Below are 16,780 nucleotides of genomic sequence, written 5' to 3'. Positions count from 1 at the left end.
AGCATGTAATTATACTTGCAATATGTTTTAGAAAACATTAGTTTAGACACAAATGTATATATTTTGATAAAAAATAGACACAGATGTCTATTTTTAGATAAAAATAGACATTCACCACATGGAACTTTATGTAAAAGCCAAACCACATTTTAACTAATGCAGTGTAATACAAAAACTCTGTTACTAATCCTTTCTTTGTTAAAAAAAAATATATATTTGAGAGTGATGTTGATTCAGCTGTATATTTTGTGAAATTATATATTTTTTCCACTTTCAGATGTTTGGACAATTTTTTTTTATTCAAACCCAAACCAATAATTATTTTTGTTGCACCATTATGGTTTCAACACATTTGCAACAAACCCTGCTTTAATAGTCAAATGTCCATCCAAAGTCAGCGCAAAGATTTCAGACATGAACAGAGTTTCTGGCACATTATCTTGAAGCCAACAGACATTGGCCTGTCTGAGGCCCATTACCAAGGGGCCTGTAATACATTACCACAGCATCTAATTTCAATGTGGCACATCGTACCACAAGAACATTTCCCAGTCACACAGGACATTTCTGCTGCTAATACAAGCTTGTACAACATAATTGAGCTTCTCTGCATATCAGATGTGTTTAATTTTCTAAAACTAGGTGAGGAACATAAAATGTCTCGTGACGATGCATCAGTGTGAATTAGAGGAAGTGTCAGTCTAATTCAGAAAATTAAATGAAGTTCTATCCTGTAAAGCCATGACAACTGGATATGTCATAAAGCAAACAAACACACAATCAGACCACAGTCAACAAATACTGTGATACTGATACGTCACAAGGCTGCGGCCTTTAGCATCTGCTGAGACAGCAAAATGATATTGTTTTGTTGTTGTCTAAAAGTTGTGGCTGCCAGTACGACTAACTTATGTATTCATTTATTGAATAGTTTACTTTTACATTTCAGATATATCATTAAAAATATGAAAATAAATGCATACAAAGGATTTAAAAAAAAATAAAAATAAATAAAAAGCCTTAAGAAAGACTGCGTTTAAAGGTCCTGGGTTTGTACAAGCTGATTTGGGTTGCAACACATTGGCTTTTATTGTGTGTGGCCTGAATGGATCCTTTTCTCAACAGTAGTTAATAATCCTTAACTTATCTCTATTTAGTTTCATATCTGCAGCTTTTCAAAAGTTCCAGTTTGCAGAATAACCCTCCATTCCAATTTCCCCTTGGGGATTAATACAGTATCTATCTATCTATCTATCTATCTATCTATCTATCTATCTATCTCACACAACAATGTCCCACCTCCACAACTGTTGAAGATGTCAGCATTGATCAGTTTGTTTATATAGTTCAGAACGGGAGCTATGTCAGAAATGTGTTTATCCTTGAGACAGGCTTAATGCAATTTAGGAACCTGCAGTGACTAAAAAAGACATGAAACAAACCTATTTTGGTGCTTAACTGTCATGCTGCGCATGATTTTATAGCTCATTGAATTGCAAATTTAGAGGAAGATTTGTCTACAAATAAACTAAACAATTAAGATTTGATGTCAAACAGAATGAAAAAAAAACGCAATGTAAAATGACAGAGCCTTGCAAACACACTGAACTCACAGGATGACTATTAACATCAGCATGAGCATCAGCAGAGACAAAAAGCCATCAGTAAACTTTGTAGCTCTCTGGAGTCTGAATTAATGTCTTTAAAGCATCAGTAACATTGTGTTAATATATCTCCATTAGACACCACTGCCAGCTCCCAGTGTGTCTGTCTTCTCTGTCTGGGGACGAGAAAGAAAGGACAGAGAACGTGTCAAAATGGTAGAAAGACAGAAACAAAGAGGGTTAAAGTAAGGCACAGGGAGTGAGACAAACGGAGGACAAGTTAGGTGGGAGGTTGTCTAGACAGATAGATAGAGAGATGGAGGAAGCCACAGGACACCCAGCGGCAGACAGCAGGGAACTAACAGAAAATGGACAAGAAAGGACAAAGAGAGGTAGAAATAGAAAACTGTGGAATGACTGAGGGACAAATAAAGACAAGGACAAGAAGTGGGAGTGACAGAGAAAGAGACAGATAAAGCAACAGCGAGAATTAAAGAGCGACACTGGAGTCAGAGTGAGGCACAATGGAGTGAGGGACTAATTTATTTAACGGGGTTGCTATGGGGAACAGCATCTATGATGAATGTGTGGGTTGATTATGCAACCAACTGACTATAATTCACCCAACTGACACAACATCATGACCAGTGATCCACAGGGAAGACAGACAATACTGGGAAGGAAAGTATACAGTGCCATGTTTACTGTGTTGGCAAAACGGTGAGGGCCAAAGAGCAACATATAAAACATACAGGGTGGTTCTGAGGAGGAGCACAGACTGCCGGACTGTAGTGATGTCTGTAGTGATGTCAGTGTTTGGTCACGATGGGATTACTTTCTGTAGAAACAGTTATATGATGTCTTCTGGGGCTGCGGGGGAGCTTTTTCAACTCTGAGAACATAACCCTAATGGTGTCATAACAGGAAGTCTGCATTACATAGTCAACAAAGTTTACCAGGCAGTGATTCACTAATAAAAGACACACTTTCCACAAGCATTACCGGAAGTGTAGGATGCAATTGATGTCAGAACATCAATGGTGATTTACAATCCTATAGTTTGCTTCCTCAGGCCTGAGTCATTATTTGAGTTCGTAAGCTCTGAGACCGCCATGTGTCCTGTGTTCAAAGCTACATTGCTTGATCAATGTGTCACACGTGCTTTTTGTGACCAGTGGTATGTGCACATTTCCGCTTTTCCCAACCAACTTGAGCAGAGAGTACATTTCAAGTCACAATCGGGAAATTGGCAGTGGAGATCATTGAAAGCCTACAGCGATGATGAAATAGCCTGGCCGAGATCTGTTGAGTGCCATTTGCACTTCAAGAGGGATAGAACGTCCCTGTCCAAGACCAAGAGAGGTTTGTTAGGTCCTGAGAAGCCCGGTGGGTTTTCTTTGAAACTCACAGTGTTGTGCTCCCTTAACAAATCTCCTGAAGTCAGACATCACACAGATCTACTGTGACATTGTGAGGTATCTGAAGGGAAACATTCAACCTAAACTGTCGCACTTCGATTCTCTAAGATGACAACACGCCATCTCACCGGGCATTGAAAATGCAGGAGTTTCTTTCCCACAAAACACAATTGTTGCTCTCCATCACCCCTACTTGCTGGATTTGGCGCCCTGTGCTCTCCATTTACGTTAAACTGCAAATGTGCACGTACTAGTGGTGTCAAAACAGTGTGTAACTCATGCTGATGTTGATTAAGCTACGTAAGCTAAACTCCTACAGCATGGATCAGGGAGAAGCAATGCCCTCATGGATGTGATAGTGCTGAGCTCTAATCATGCACAACACAACCAGTCTCAGAACTTTTTCAGTGAACCTCGTATTTTAAGGGAGAATAAAATTCAAACAAACTAACGTTTGAGCCTGCCAAAGCCTTACACGATTTTCACTTTACTTGTTGGTTTGATGTGTCTGGGATGAGAGAACGTAAACACAGGAGGAAGGTCCTAAAACAGGTCCATTGCTATATAGCGCCAAATCAAAACAAGTTATTTCATCCATCCATCCATATTCTTCTACTTCTCTGGAATCGGGTCGTGGTGGCTTCAGGCTAAACAAGTTGACCCAGACTTCCCTCTCCCCAGCAATGTTTTCCAGCTCATGCTGGGGGATCCCGAGGCGTTCCCAGGCCAGCTAGGAGATATAATCCCTCCAATGTGATCTGAGTCTTCCCTGGGGTTTTCTGCCAGTTGGGCGTGCCCGGAAAACCTCCAGTGGAAGGTGCTGATCAGATGCCCGAACCACCTCAGCTGACTCCTTTCGACACGAAGGAGTAACGGCTCTACTCCAAGTTTCCTCCTGATGTCCGAGCTCCTTACCCTATCCCTAAGGCTGAGCCCGGCCACCCTACAGAGGAAACTCATTTCAGCCGCTTGTAGCCGCAAAGTTATTTCAGGGCACTAAATGTATTAAAGTACTTACAACAGAACTTTACAACTTTATACAAAGGAACTCAACAATTCCCACATGAATGACAGCTGGGAGGAAAAAAACAACGGGAGGACAGATCTCCAACAGTGAGAAGAAAAAAAAAGAAAATCCCCTTTAACAGGAAGAACAACCTTAGACAGAAGCAGGCTCAAAGGTGGATGGCCAAATGCCTCGACTGTTATGAGGTGGAGTTTATTTTTCCAGGACCCAAATGCAAGCACACAGACTCGAGGTATCAGTTCCAAAAATACTGTCTTTATTGTCCCAAAAAATAAACAAACAAAAACTACAAACCAAAAAGGTGGCACCGAGCGTGTCCACTTTACGTCCAGTCGGGAGGGCAACTCAACCGACAGCTCCAGGGGGACACGGGTAACAGGACAACCGGCAGACCAGCGGAAGGGACGGCGTCAACAATCCTCCTAGCCGGGAGGGCAACTCCACCGACTGCTGATTTTGACCGGGAATATCCGCAAGAGACACAGAGGCCGGAGGAACGGGAACAGGAACAGGACTGACAGAGAGCTGACGGGGAGCAGACGGAAGACGGACGGGGAGCAGACGGAAGACGGATGGGTGGCTAACAAAACACACAATGAACCGACAACCAGAGTTGTGCAGGGGCAGGTTACATATAGTCTGGGGAGGTGATCAGGGAGATGCAGCACACCTGCAGGTGGTGATCAGGGGTGAGTGGCTGCATCTGCTGGGACCGGTGAGGGGCGTGGCCACAGGAGGTGAGGGGCGTGGCCACAGGCAAAGACAGGGGACACAGGAGGAGAGGTGATCGGGGGCAAAATGGAGGACAAAACTGAACTCCTGACATCGACTAGTTGGGATGGAGGAGAGCAGAGAGAAAAAAAGAACAGTATAGTGATCCAACCAATGAAATTACGAATCTACAGCTCTTTTTTGGGGGGTAACCTTGCTAGAGTGTGATCCCATCATTTGCCAAAATAAAATGACAGAACTAATTTGCAAGCAAAAAATTATTATATTAAGGCAATGAATACCTGTTTGTTATGTGTCAGTATAGCGAATATTATTTCCATTTTTTTTTCAGACATAAAGTAGAACAGGGATTTGGCACCCTCTGCTTCCAGGTATGACTCCATCAAGACCTGCATATGTTCCTGAAGCGATGGTCAAGAACAAGAACAGCCTTTGCTGTTGTAGGGTAGTTTTGGTGGTAGACAGCAGATCTCATTGTTACTGGGTGGGTTTGGTGTAAACGAAGAATTGCCGGAATAATTTTTGTTCCATTTATTTCTAAACCTTTCGCTTCAGGTTGATGGAGGTGAACATACGGTTCCACAGTTTTAAATTGCAGAATCTAATCTGTGATGTAGAGATAAAAAAAAAGTAAGAATAAAGTATTCTATATCTTGCAGGATATTGAGATAATGAGTGCTATGCACTTTATTATGAATGCTCCAAGCCTAGATTTGTCCCGGATATCACTCCAAAGTAAAATAGGTGTCTTTGTATTAAACATAACTCATCTATTGACAAAGGGCTATCAAAGCTGATATCCATACGGTAGGTGGCCCTCTCTACAATAGAAGTGTCTCTGGTTTTAACATTGATATTAGCACTTCCTCAACACATCTGTGCTTGTATAGCTGTTTGGGGTCACTGTTCAAAATGAGGAATAACAATGCAAAGTGATGTAAAGTCACTTCCAATGATAAAAAAAAAAAAAAAAAAATGCCAGATGCCCTGGCAACCAGATGATTCTGGAGGACCAGAATTCATGTTAAAGACTGTGACAGAGACATCTATTAGCAGTTAATGGCATCTCCCTATTCAGGGTAAGGTGTCACGTGCATAAAGCTTTTTTTTTATGTTGAAATTAACTAATTTATCATTTGAGAAAGGTGACAAATATTTATTCTGCCTGAATGTTATATAAATTACCATGACTACTGTTTACATAGAAAATATCACATCAAAACAAAGCTGTTATCATCAATAACAGCTTTATGGAGCAAAGATACATGAGCATGTTTTTTATATCAACACTCATGCCGTTGTCCTAATATGAGTGTGGTGTCACAGAATGAAACATTTCATATGATAAACATGTTTTGATGTACAGAGAAAAAATAAACCCCAGAATAGTGGTCCCTTTTATCAGAAGCACATAAAGCTTATGTAAAAATGTAATTATGCCGTGGCAGGTTCAGACTCCAGGCAAACAATGCACTCTAAGATGATGAATGCACAGCTCCGTCAGCAATTAATATCTTTTCATTTTGCCAGGTTTTCTTCACCTTTCTGAGCTCCCATTTTTGGGAGCAACAGAAGGTTAGCCTGACACTGTACTAAGCGCAATAGCTAAACACAAGCTATATTTGGGTCACATGTCAGGAAAGTCCATTTTTTTAAAAGCTTTAATCCAAATTTGTAAATAGTCTATGCATCGATTTATTTGCCTGTAGGTAGATTTAACCCTCATGTTGTGAGGAAACAGTGCGAACCACTGTGCTGCTCAATTTTCTTCCACAATAAAATGAGATGCATTGCAGCAAGAGAAAACCAACATTGAAAAATAATTAAAAACATTACAAAAACCAATGGAGGTTTATTCAGCATTACATGTTAATTGGCAATGGCAAATCAACAGCTTGGTTTCAGCCCACACCAGTGCCTCACTGCATTTTGTCAACAGAAGTGAAAATATTCTGTGTTAATTCTGTTCACCTCTTGTGGTGAGGTTCTATGTTTCCAGCAAAGACACTAGAAACTCTGCCACAGTTAACTCCAACAAGTCCTCCAACCCGTACAACAGTATCGGTTTGTTTTCTCTAACTGCAAATACAACCCACAGGAGTGTTTCCTAAATTAGGTTTAAGCACACAAGCCACTTGGTTATGTTTAGTGAAGGATAATGGTTTGGCTTAAAGTGATGACCTGAACTGTGTTGTGCCTTAAAGTTACTACTATCTTACAGTTCCTTCATGACTGTTCCCTGCCACTGGCAACGTGGATATGTCTCCTCACACTCCGCCTAGGTCGAGTTCACGCTTAAACAAAGTCATGTCATGACGTGTAGGCTACCTACCAGCCGTAAATAGTGGGCTGTAGTCTACATCCAGCCTGTTTGATCTTCTCGCTGTTGACTTTCCATCTTTTGCAGGTTAATTGCTCTGTAGATCTGTGTTTCGGTTCTATATTCTTGCAGGTCTGAGAGGTAGGCACATTCTATGTTGTTTGGCGTTTAATATCCTGCATGCTACTGTATAGTCGAGAGTGCACATTTTTGCCCTCTAAGGCTGTGGTTGTAAAGCTATCCAACCTCTTTTTCTTTACTATCTGGAGGTTTTTGAGCTTCCTTGTCTTGTGCTGGCTCGCTCACCAGCTACACAACTTTCTTAAACAGTTGATTGTGCTAGTTGATGAATCCAGATGCTTAGAGCAGTGATTAGCCCTACTATCTTCGAGCCGAGATTGGAGAGTTCTGTGTGCAACCCAGAAAAAAGCTAACTGTTAATTTATTTACATTTAGAGTAAAACATGAGTAAGACAAACAGCGGGAGGAACCCTAACCCTAACCCTGGGGCCCGCGACCTCACCTCAGCAGCTCTGAGAGCACTGAAGGGGAGTCTCAGAAGCACCCTGCCCATTGCGAGCAACGATACGTGTTGGCAATCCATTCGATGGACGGTCTCCTGTAGCCCTCCCTTTTGAGGTTTCATCCTCTCCTGCCTTCTTGGAGGAGCTCTAATGGTGCTGGGCAGATCCAGGGGCATTTCCCCACCATGGCAGGGATGCCAGGACTTTGGCCTTAATGCACAATGCAGGGGAGTTTGACCTGGATCACATGCCTCCTGTTGACCAGTGAATTGCCTCTCACTGGATGAAACTTTGAAAGGCAACACACGTTTCCCCAGGCCAAAGTGCAGCGTAACTAATCTCATTTTACGGGCGGCACGGTGGTGCAGTGGTTAGCACTGTCACCTCACAGCAAAAAAGGTTCCGGGTTCGAATCCGGTCCTGGGCCTTTCTGTGCGGAGTTTGCATGTTCTCCCTGTGCTTGCGTGGGTTCTCTCCGGGTTCTCCGGCTTCCTCCCATCATCCAAAAACATGCATCTCAGGTCAGGTTACCTGGCGCCGCGCTAGTGGCAGCCTGCTGCAGCATCTCCCCCCTGAGAGCCCCCCTGCTGTAGTGAAGAAATTTCCCCTCGGGGATTAATAAAGTGTATAAAATTAAAAATTAAAAAAATAAAAAATAAAATGTCCAGGGCTTATGACACTGCTGCTCAAATGGCACGTATATGATGCGGCACTTCATGGCTTTGGTTTGGTGTCTAGACTTGATGCTAGACCTAGACCCTGGTTGTGACACAACGTCAGAAGTGGCTTGCACAGGTATTTATGTCAGACAATTGTAGGCAGACACTGTGGACGCTTCCTGTTGTGTCGGGTCAGTTGTTTGGACCAGATGCAGAGAGAGGCCCTGACATGCAGGAAGCAGTCCAGCCAGGCTTCAGCAGCCTGGGGTCATGGTGGTAGACGCATTGGACCCCTGGCTCAGCGCTCCAAGAACATGTCGCAGAGGACCCACAATACGCACGCCACCATGGCCCATTGCTGTAACCCTGGCAACACATCCAGGCAGCAGTATGGCGTCAACTCAGAGGGGAACAGCCACCACCTTGCCATCATCTGGGAGTACAGGGGGAATGACCAACAGGGTTTTTTACAGCAGCAGTGGGTAGCCCATTCTCGAGATGCATGATTTTTAAAAACAATGTCCCAAGGTTACGGGGTGCAGTTCCACTGCCGGCCCCTACAACCCTTAGGAGTCAAGGTGACCTATGTCACTCACCTCCAGAAGGCCCTCTGTTTGTCCCAGCCTCCCTTCTGACCAAAAAAAGCCATCACAGTCATAGAAAAATGGGTTTTACTCAATATATTTACTAATAACAAAGAGGGTGGTTCTCTCAGATCTGTTCTGAATCTGATGGGAATGAACAGTTACCTAAAAGTATTTCCATTTTGGATGCTCAGCACAGTCAATGTCCTTCAAACTGTCACTCCATGAGAGTGGTTCACCTACATAGACCTGAAAGACACTCGTTTCAAAATTCAATTCAATTTTATTTATATAGCGCCAAATCACAACACAGGTGGCACTTAACACATTAAAGTCCTTACAGCAAGACTTTATAATATTATACAGAGAAACCCAACAATTCAACAATTTCCACATAAGCTTGGAGGGAAAAAAACTCCAACAGAGGGAAGAAAAAAACTCCCTCTTAACAGGAATAAACCTCCGACAGAACCAGGCTCAGAGGTGGGCGGAGCATCTGTTAACAGAACCAGGATCAGAGGTGGGCGGAGCATCTGTTAACAGAACCAGGAGCAGAGGTGGGCGGAGCATCTGTTAACAGAACCAGGAGCAGGGGTGGGCGGAGCATCTGTTAACAGAACCAGGCTCAGAGGTGGGCGGCCATCTGCCTCGCCGGTTGGGGTGAGAGGAGAGCAGAGAGAGAAAAGGACAGCATAGTGATAGAAGAGAAGAACTGTTGGTGGAGACGACAATCACAGAGCAGAGACATGCAGCTCCATGACGGGACATCTGGAAAAGAAAGAAGAGAAACTACGCGAGCGAAGGAACTGAATGGAGACAACAGATAATAAGAAGAAACTATGGGAGAGAAGAAGATGGTGAGGTATGAGTCAGTTAAAGAGTAGGAGGAAAGAAAAGAAGCTCAGCATGTAACGAGGTCCTCCAGCAGCCTCGGCCTGTAACAGCATAACTAAGGGTTGGTTCAGGTCTACCTGAGCCAGCCCTAACTATAGGCTTTATCAAAAAGGAACGTTTTGAGTCTAATCTTAAAGCTAGAGAGGGTTTCTGCCCCTCCAACACAAACTGGGAGCTGGTTCCACAGGGGAGGAGCCTGAAAACTGAAGCTCCGCCTCCTATTCTACTTCTGTAAACTCTAGGAACCACAAGTAGACCAGCGTACTGAGAGCAAAGTGCTCTGCTAGGATTATATGGTTCTATAAGATCTCTAAGATATCATGGAGCCTGGTCATGTAGAGCTTTGTAAGTCATCAAGAGAATTTTAAATTCTATTCTTGATTTAACAGGAAACCAGTGAAGAGAAGCTAAAACTGGAGAAATATTATCTCTCCTGCAGTATTTTGGATCAGCTGCAGGGTTTTTAATGAATAATTTGGACATCCGAACAGCAAGGAATTACAATAGTGTAGCCTAGAAGTAACAAATGCATGAATTAGGTTTTTCTGCGTCACGCTGAGGAAGGATTTTCCTGATTTTATTAATATTACGTAGATGAAAGACTTTTTCTACATGAAATGACACAGTTATGAACATCAAAGCATCCATGTTATTGAACATCTTTAACAACCATGTACTAATATCAGTTCTTACCCAAATCAACATGAAGACCCTTAATACATGTTAACAAGATGCATGTTAACGGTTACTTAATTATTATTATTCTATTAATTAACTGTTATTTAAGAGCATCTTCAGACACATGAAATAAAGTATGAATTAAAACCTTAGTTACTGTAACATGAACACCATTAGTAAATGATTATTAAACATGAATTCATTGTTAATTAATACTTATTACTCCCTTAACTAATACTATTTATTGCATCCTTTTTGAAAAGTGTTTGTGGTGCTTTGATTGAACACTTCTTCCACCTCTACTTACTGAGAGCGGTGGAAGTCCTCCGTGATGAACGGGTGAGTGAGGACTTGACTGGGACTGATCCTCTCGGTCACGTCTACTCTCAGCGTGGCCTTCAGGAGCTCGATGCATCGTTCGGCATCTTCAGACACGACGTCTTCTTCCTTCTCCAGACACACCTAGTTTAGGAAGAAATCACCATCGGTTAAGTCACCCTTATGAGTCCTGAGAAAACAGTCATAAATAATAATAATGAAAGTGAGAGGAAGAAACCTGCGTGCTTACCTTTTTCAGATCATCCAGAGTTTGAAAGCGGCTTCTCTCCTCTACATTTGTAAATCCCCAATAATCCACATGGGTCTAAAACAAGATTCAAGTTACTCTTTATATACATGAATGATCAACTGTTAAATGTTGGGGAGTGGCGTCTCCGTTATTAGAGACACTGGTAAAGATGAAAAGATAGAGGTTTATCGTGCCGTACCTTGAGCCTCCAGGTTTTGGACTTAATCCTGTTGAAATAATTCTTTGTGTGCTTCCCTTTGTCCAGAACGTGGTCGGCTGGCTGCCCCAGGAGTTCAACGATCTCTCGTAGCTGCAGATGAAACAAAGCCATGCAACTTTAACCTTTTTGTCTGTCTGATAATGCCAATCGGTCCTGTTGCTGCCAACATACAAAGTTATTTACGCCTGTAAACATCATGTGGAAGACAACAAAGTGGACAAAGAGTCCAACTGGAGTAAATGACTTACTGCAAGATATTCATGGTCATCTTCTTGAAAGAGTAGACAGCCAAGGATCATGGCGGCCATGACACAGCCCAGTGAAAACATATCAATGGCCTCAGAAAAGGGCAGGCCCAGGAGGATTTCTGGAGATCTGATTGTGAAAGAAAACATCACAGAGTGAGGGACATTGTCATATTTTAAGTATTCAAAGTGCATCAGTGTTCCTGTAGACCTTACCTAAAACCAAGTGTTTGCAGAGTCCTGCCCTTGGTAGCTTTAGATGTGGGAATGGCCTGGCCAAAGTTTGTGAGTTTCACTTTGAAGGGCCGTCTTTGATGACGCACCAGCATGATGTTTTCCGTATTTACATCGGTGTGGATCACGTCGATGCTCTTCAGCGCCTCTAATGCTGCGGCCATCTGCAAGAACCAGATCGTAAATACAACTCAGAGACTGCAGGGTGGTTTAAAAGTGTTCGTTGCTCGGCTTTCTGTCGGATGGTGCTGTATTCATACCTGCTGGACGATGGTCCTGATGTCACCCAGGAGCAGAGGGCCACCGTTGGGCATCGCCAGGAACTTGTGGAGGCTGATATCCAGCGCCTCGAACACCAGCACTATCCCACAAGTCAAGTTTAAAACACCATAAAACTTGACTATATTATGCTGGTCGAGGTTGTGGCGCTTCAAGACTTTCATCATAGAAATCTGGAGACATGGTAAGTTTGACAGAATTAGGTTTTTACTGATAATTCAAATGGTCAGGGTCGGACAGTATTGAAAGAAAGACTGTTACACTGTGCTTCAGACTCACTACAGAAATCTTTACATTTCTAAAGATTTTTAAAGAAATGTAAAGATACATTTCTATATAAACATTATATATATATATATATATATATATATATATATATATATATAATATAGTTAAAAAAAATATGAATGTTTTATCTAATAGCTAACTAATGAGATTTGCCTTTTTGCACTCGTGTTATTATATATAACTAACTCCATTCTCGCCACTTACTGCCCCTCTGACTAAACAATATCTTTCACACCCTGACATCAAAATGAACAGAGTCCTACCTCTTCTCTGGTGTTGTTGTCCTCCCAGCTGGGGACCTTCAGGTCCTCGTTGCGTTCGGTGATCTTGTTCCAACACTTCATCACCTTTCCAAAGTCTCCTTCATACACAGTCTGCAGCAACTCGTATTCGGGGGGGAGTCCGATGGGGGTCTCTTCATCGTCGGAGAACGAGCGTGACTTGTATTTGCTGGCGGTCATGTTTGTTTCTGTTTCCGAAAAAGAAAAGAGAAGAACAATGTTAAAATATTGTTCTCTATCCAAATGTGTACACAGCAGTGAGCAGATTCTTCACAGGACTGATGACTTCTGTGACATCATAGTTCCGGAGCGCTCTGATGTCACAACTGATGGTTCCACTCAGTTCAAAAGGCAACATTCTCTCACCGGTGTTGATATTTGAATAAAGGTCATTGAAGAATAGACTCTGAAGCATTCAGCAATAACTGCTTTCACTTTAATTCAATTGTATGAGGCTCCACACTAAAAGGGTGTGAGCATACAGATTTATAAAACCACGTGCAGTCACACCTGCTTCAATGGTTGCTATGTAACACAGTCCACCTGCAAACTGCATATTTACTGACTTAGTGTGTTCATGTCATTTATTTATAACTACTAAATCCTTCTGTGCGTGCTGTATTCATTACAACGTGGTGCAACAGACATGTATTGGTTCAGTGGGAGCTTGTGCATTTGGCCCGACTGAAAACGGTCAACAGTGACCAGGCTGAGGATGTTTCATCATTATTCAATTCAATTCAATTCAACTTTATTTATAAAGAAGCTGCAGAGGAGCTGTAAGACTGCAGCTCTGCGTCCTGGTCTCAACCCTGGATGTCAGGTTTTAGGGCTGTTAAGAGACACGGCCATATTTCTAGAAAGAAGAGCTGCACCATCCACAGTAGGATGGATGCCGTCTCTCCGGATCAGACCAGGTTTTCCCCAGAAAGTGTTCCAATTGTCAATGAAGCCCACATTGTTAGCGGGACACCACCTCGACAACCAGCGGTGAAGTGAAGACGTACGGCTGAACATATCATCACTGGTCCGGTTAGGAAGGGGTCCAGAGAAAACTACGGAGTCCCACGTTGTTTTTGAAAAGTTGCACACCGATTCCACGTTAACTTTAGTGACCTCTGATTGGTGTAACCGGGTGTCGTTACTGCCGACATTAATAACAATCTGACTGGATTTATGATTAGCCTTAGTCAGCAGTTTCAGGTTTGATTCAATGTCGCCCGTCTGTCCCCGGGGAGACATTTGAGTCTGTCCCCGGGAAGACATCTGACTCTGGCCCCGGGAAGACATTTGACTCTGGCCCCGGGAAGACATCTGACTCTGGCCCCGGGAAGACATCTGACTATGGCCGCTGGTTTCACTAACTTCACGTTAAATAGAGTTTCCAATAACTGGGGTTGGTTTCTCAGCAGGTGTTTCGCCGAGGGGGGGAAATCGGTTGGAGACGTGAAGGGGTTTGTGATGAACTGTGGGCTTCTTCTTGGGACTATGCCTCCTTCGTACTGCCACCCAGCCACCCGGCTGTTCGGGCGCTGCAGGGGGACCGGCTAACTAAGCCTGTAGCCCTGGGCAGAGCAGGAAAAACCAGAAGAGGTGGAGGGAGAGAGGGAAGCCATTGCTAACTGCTAAGCCAGCAGTACCAAAACACCAAGTTAAGTGAACGTTGGTCAAAGATTTAACAGTAGAATTGTTCAAGAAGAGCAATCGTGAGTTTTAACATGAGATTAGAAGAAGTGTAGAGAGAGTTAAGATCAAGGCTATGGAACAAGTGTATTTTTAACACAATAACCTTGTCTCCTTAAGTTAGGCTACACATTTAAATTGATTAAAAAAAAAAAACTTTTATTATGACAGCAAGCCACCTTTCACCAGCAGTGTCACCCTCAAGGAAGCAACATTCTCACTGAAATGTCAGTTTTAATGAAGCTGTCTTCTTTATCAGAGTCACCAGTATGCTGCACCTCTTTTAAATCTCAAATAGCTGGTGGATACCAACAACCAAAATAGTCCACCTTCCTCAAATCCCCTCAATCAATCCCTTTTTCCCTGCAACTTTTTTTTTCCCTCAAACACTCTGGAAAGAAAGAGAATGGAAAAAAAAAATAGAAATCAGCATCATGGAAATACAGCTCAAATTCACAAACACACTACTATTGTACTTTATCCTGTCTGGAAACCTTACAGTCACATTTCTTATTTTCTTTGTACAGAAAATGAAAGGTAACATGCATAAAAAAAAACATTCAAGCCAACCCCTCTTGTAAAATACCACCAATGCAGAAATGTCAGAGGGGGAAAATGGTCATTTTTCTCTATTTCTGAGAAGCTGCTATACTGTAGATAAAAGAGGATTTTTTTTTTTTTTTTTTTCAGAGCACTGTCATTAAACAATGAGTCCCTGTTTTGCTTCCCTCTAGTCAGTTCCTGTGTTACAGGCTGCCTGTCTGTCTCTATCTACGGACCTATCTATTTCCAACTGCATATCTCACACGAGCAGTGCTTTTCTGAAAATTGGCATGAATGCCCAGTCATAGAACCTTTGGCAAACAAAACCGCAGACAACAACAAAACAAAACTTCCATCCAAACCCCTTTTATCAGCTCCCCAGAAAGACTGAAATAAAGACAAGTGAACACTAATAAAAGCACAGTAACGCTGTCCTAGACAGCCACCCAACTCAGCAATCCATCCCCCTAAACCTGTACCTGCTAAACACCATAACTAATCCTCCATGCTGGGGACAAAGGTCATGGACAGTTAGAGACCCTGGAGATGGGAAGGAACAGTGTCAATCAAGGACACTTCATTAATGTGGGTGCTTTTCTTACGACTACGCTACACTGCTTTCAGTCATGAAACCTATTTTGCAGAGCTAGCTAAATAACTAACTCTGCAAATTATGATGTCTGCAGTGATACTTCATTTTTGTGATAAAATGGTCACTGTATGAGATTATATGTCTCATAACATGAACAAGATGGATTATTGTCGTGACGCAAGATGCAGCAGTGCAGCGAGGTAGGTACCATGCACAAGCGTAGAATCAGCATTGGTTAGTACTTCACAAAATACCAACTTATTTCTCCTGAACACTGGACAGTTTAGCCATGTTTGGATGCCTAGCCCAAATATGTTTTTGTCACATCCAAATGATATCCAGATTGAGTTTTCAAAGTCTGTACAGCAAAAAAATCACAGGAAATGGAATTTTTGCAATCTGATTCAAACAACATTTGGAGGTGGTTTGAAATGCAATTCCAATCAGATTTCTACTGATGAGTCTCAGTCCGGACTCTGGTGGCTCAGATCTGACTCATTGGGTCACGCGCAAGACGACACTCAGTGACGTCATTTCAGAGAGACAGAATCTATACTACCACTAGCAGAGCACTATCACAGAAGGGATGCGTATATAGTTACCACAGCAACTCATGCCAATAGGTTGGTGATGTCTGGACACACCAAATCCAATCTGCTCACTCGCAAATAACAGCGCTGACAGCAAATATGATTTAAGAAACAAATCTGATTGGCCTGCATTCTGAACACGGCCTTTTTTGTGCTTCAATTACCATCATTTATTTGTATTTTCATGACATTGATTTTCAATCTGTTTTTTTTAAGTTCTTAAGTTGCCATAGGCGTGATGAAGTCTACTGTAAAACCCATGAACCCACACCTCATGAGAGTCCAGCACCTTCGACAACTCGTACCTGTGAAGTCATATTCATCATTGCTAAAGTCAGAACTCTTTCAAATCACTGCAACAAAACACAGTTGTACTATGACTTAAAAAGTAAATGCAATGGCAGTGAGAAAGGTGACAATGTAACTATGAAAATGCTATGGTGTGCAGAGTGCTCAGAAGAAAAGACTTTGAATAGTGCATGGTTATGATCAGTCTTCCGGTTTCATGAACTTAGCAGGCTGTTGCTACAGCTCTCCTCTCAGTTACACATGTATAAAGTCTGCACATTACCTGTAAGTTAATGAAAGTGCATTCTAACTAAAGAGGAACACAATCACCATATCCTTTTGTGCTTAAATGGAACCTCTCCAGCCCTGTTCTTGGCATAATTACTACATTATCACCTACTATTGTTGTGCAGATGATGGACAGTTTTATGTGTGTGTCTCCAACCTCAAAAATATTGAAATTAGCCTTAGGTGAGTGTTTCTGGCTGACATCAAGGAGGAATCTTAGCTCGAGTACTTGGCAAAGTGC

The 16,780-nt window shown here is 42.4% G+C and overlaps 2 protein-coding genes across 2 annotated transcripts; both read right to left on the bottom strand.

Moving 5' to 3' along the window:
• Nucleotides 1–10,717: 10,717 nt before the first annotated feature.
• On the bottom strand, nt 10,718–12,735 carry LOC138626195 (homeodomain-interacting protein kinase 2-like). Its single transcript, XM_069707686.1, has 7 exons — nt 12,538–12,735; nt 11,968–12,159; nt 11,690–11,871; nt 11,477–11,603; nt 11,208–11,318; nt 11,009–11,083; nt 10,718–10,902 (listed from the first exon to the last, which is right to left on the bottom strand). The coding sequence occupies exons 1-7, from the start codon at nt 12,733–12,735 to the stop codon at nt 10,744–10,746; spliced, it is 1,044 nt and encodes a 347-aa protein (XP_069563787.1). The 3' UTR covers nt 10,718–10,743.
• Nucleotides 12,736–13,410: 675 nt separating this feature from the next.
• Nucleotides 13,411–16,286, bottom strand: LOC138626194 (uncharacterized; the record flags this gene model as incomplete). Its single annotated transcript, XM_069707684.1, is given in 4 exon segments — nt 13,411–13,779; nt 13,875–13,929; nt 13,931–14,106; nt 16,269–16,286. Coding segments are annotated over 4 exon segments (618 nt in total), but the record flags the coding sequence as incomplete, so codon positions are not given.
• Between the last annotated feature and the right edge of the window lie 494 nt (nt 16,287–16,780).

Source organism: Brachyistius frenatus, unplaced genomic scaffold (assembly GCF_029030835.1).
Source record: "Brachyistius frenatus isolate BFR_SWC_R1_liver_20210118 unplaced genomic scaffold, ASM2903083v1 Contig_71, whole genome shotgun sequence".
Taxonomy (NCBI): Eukaryota; Metazoa; Chordata; class Actinopteri; family Embiotocidae; genus Brachyistius; species Brachyistius frenatus.
This window is presented reverse-complemented; position numbering and strand designations above follow the sequence as displayed.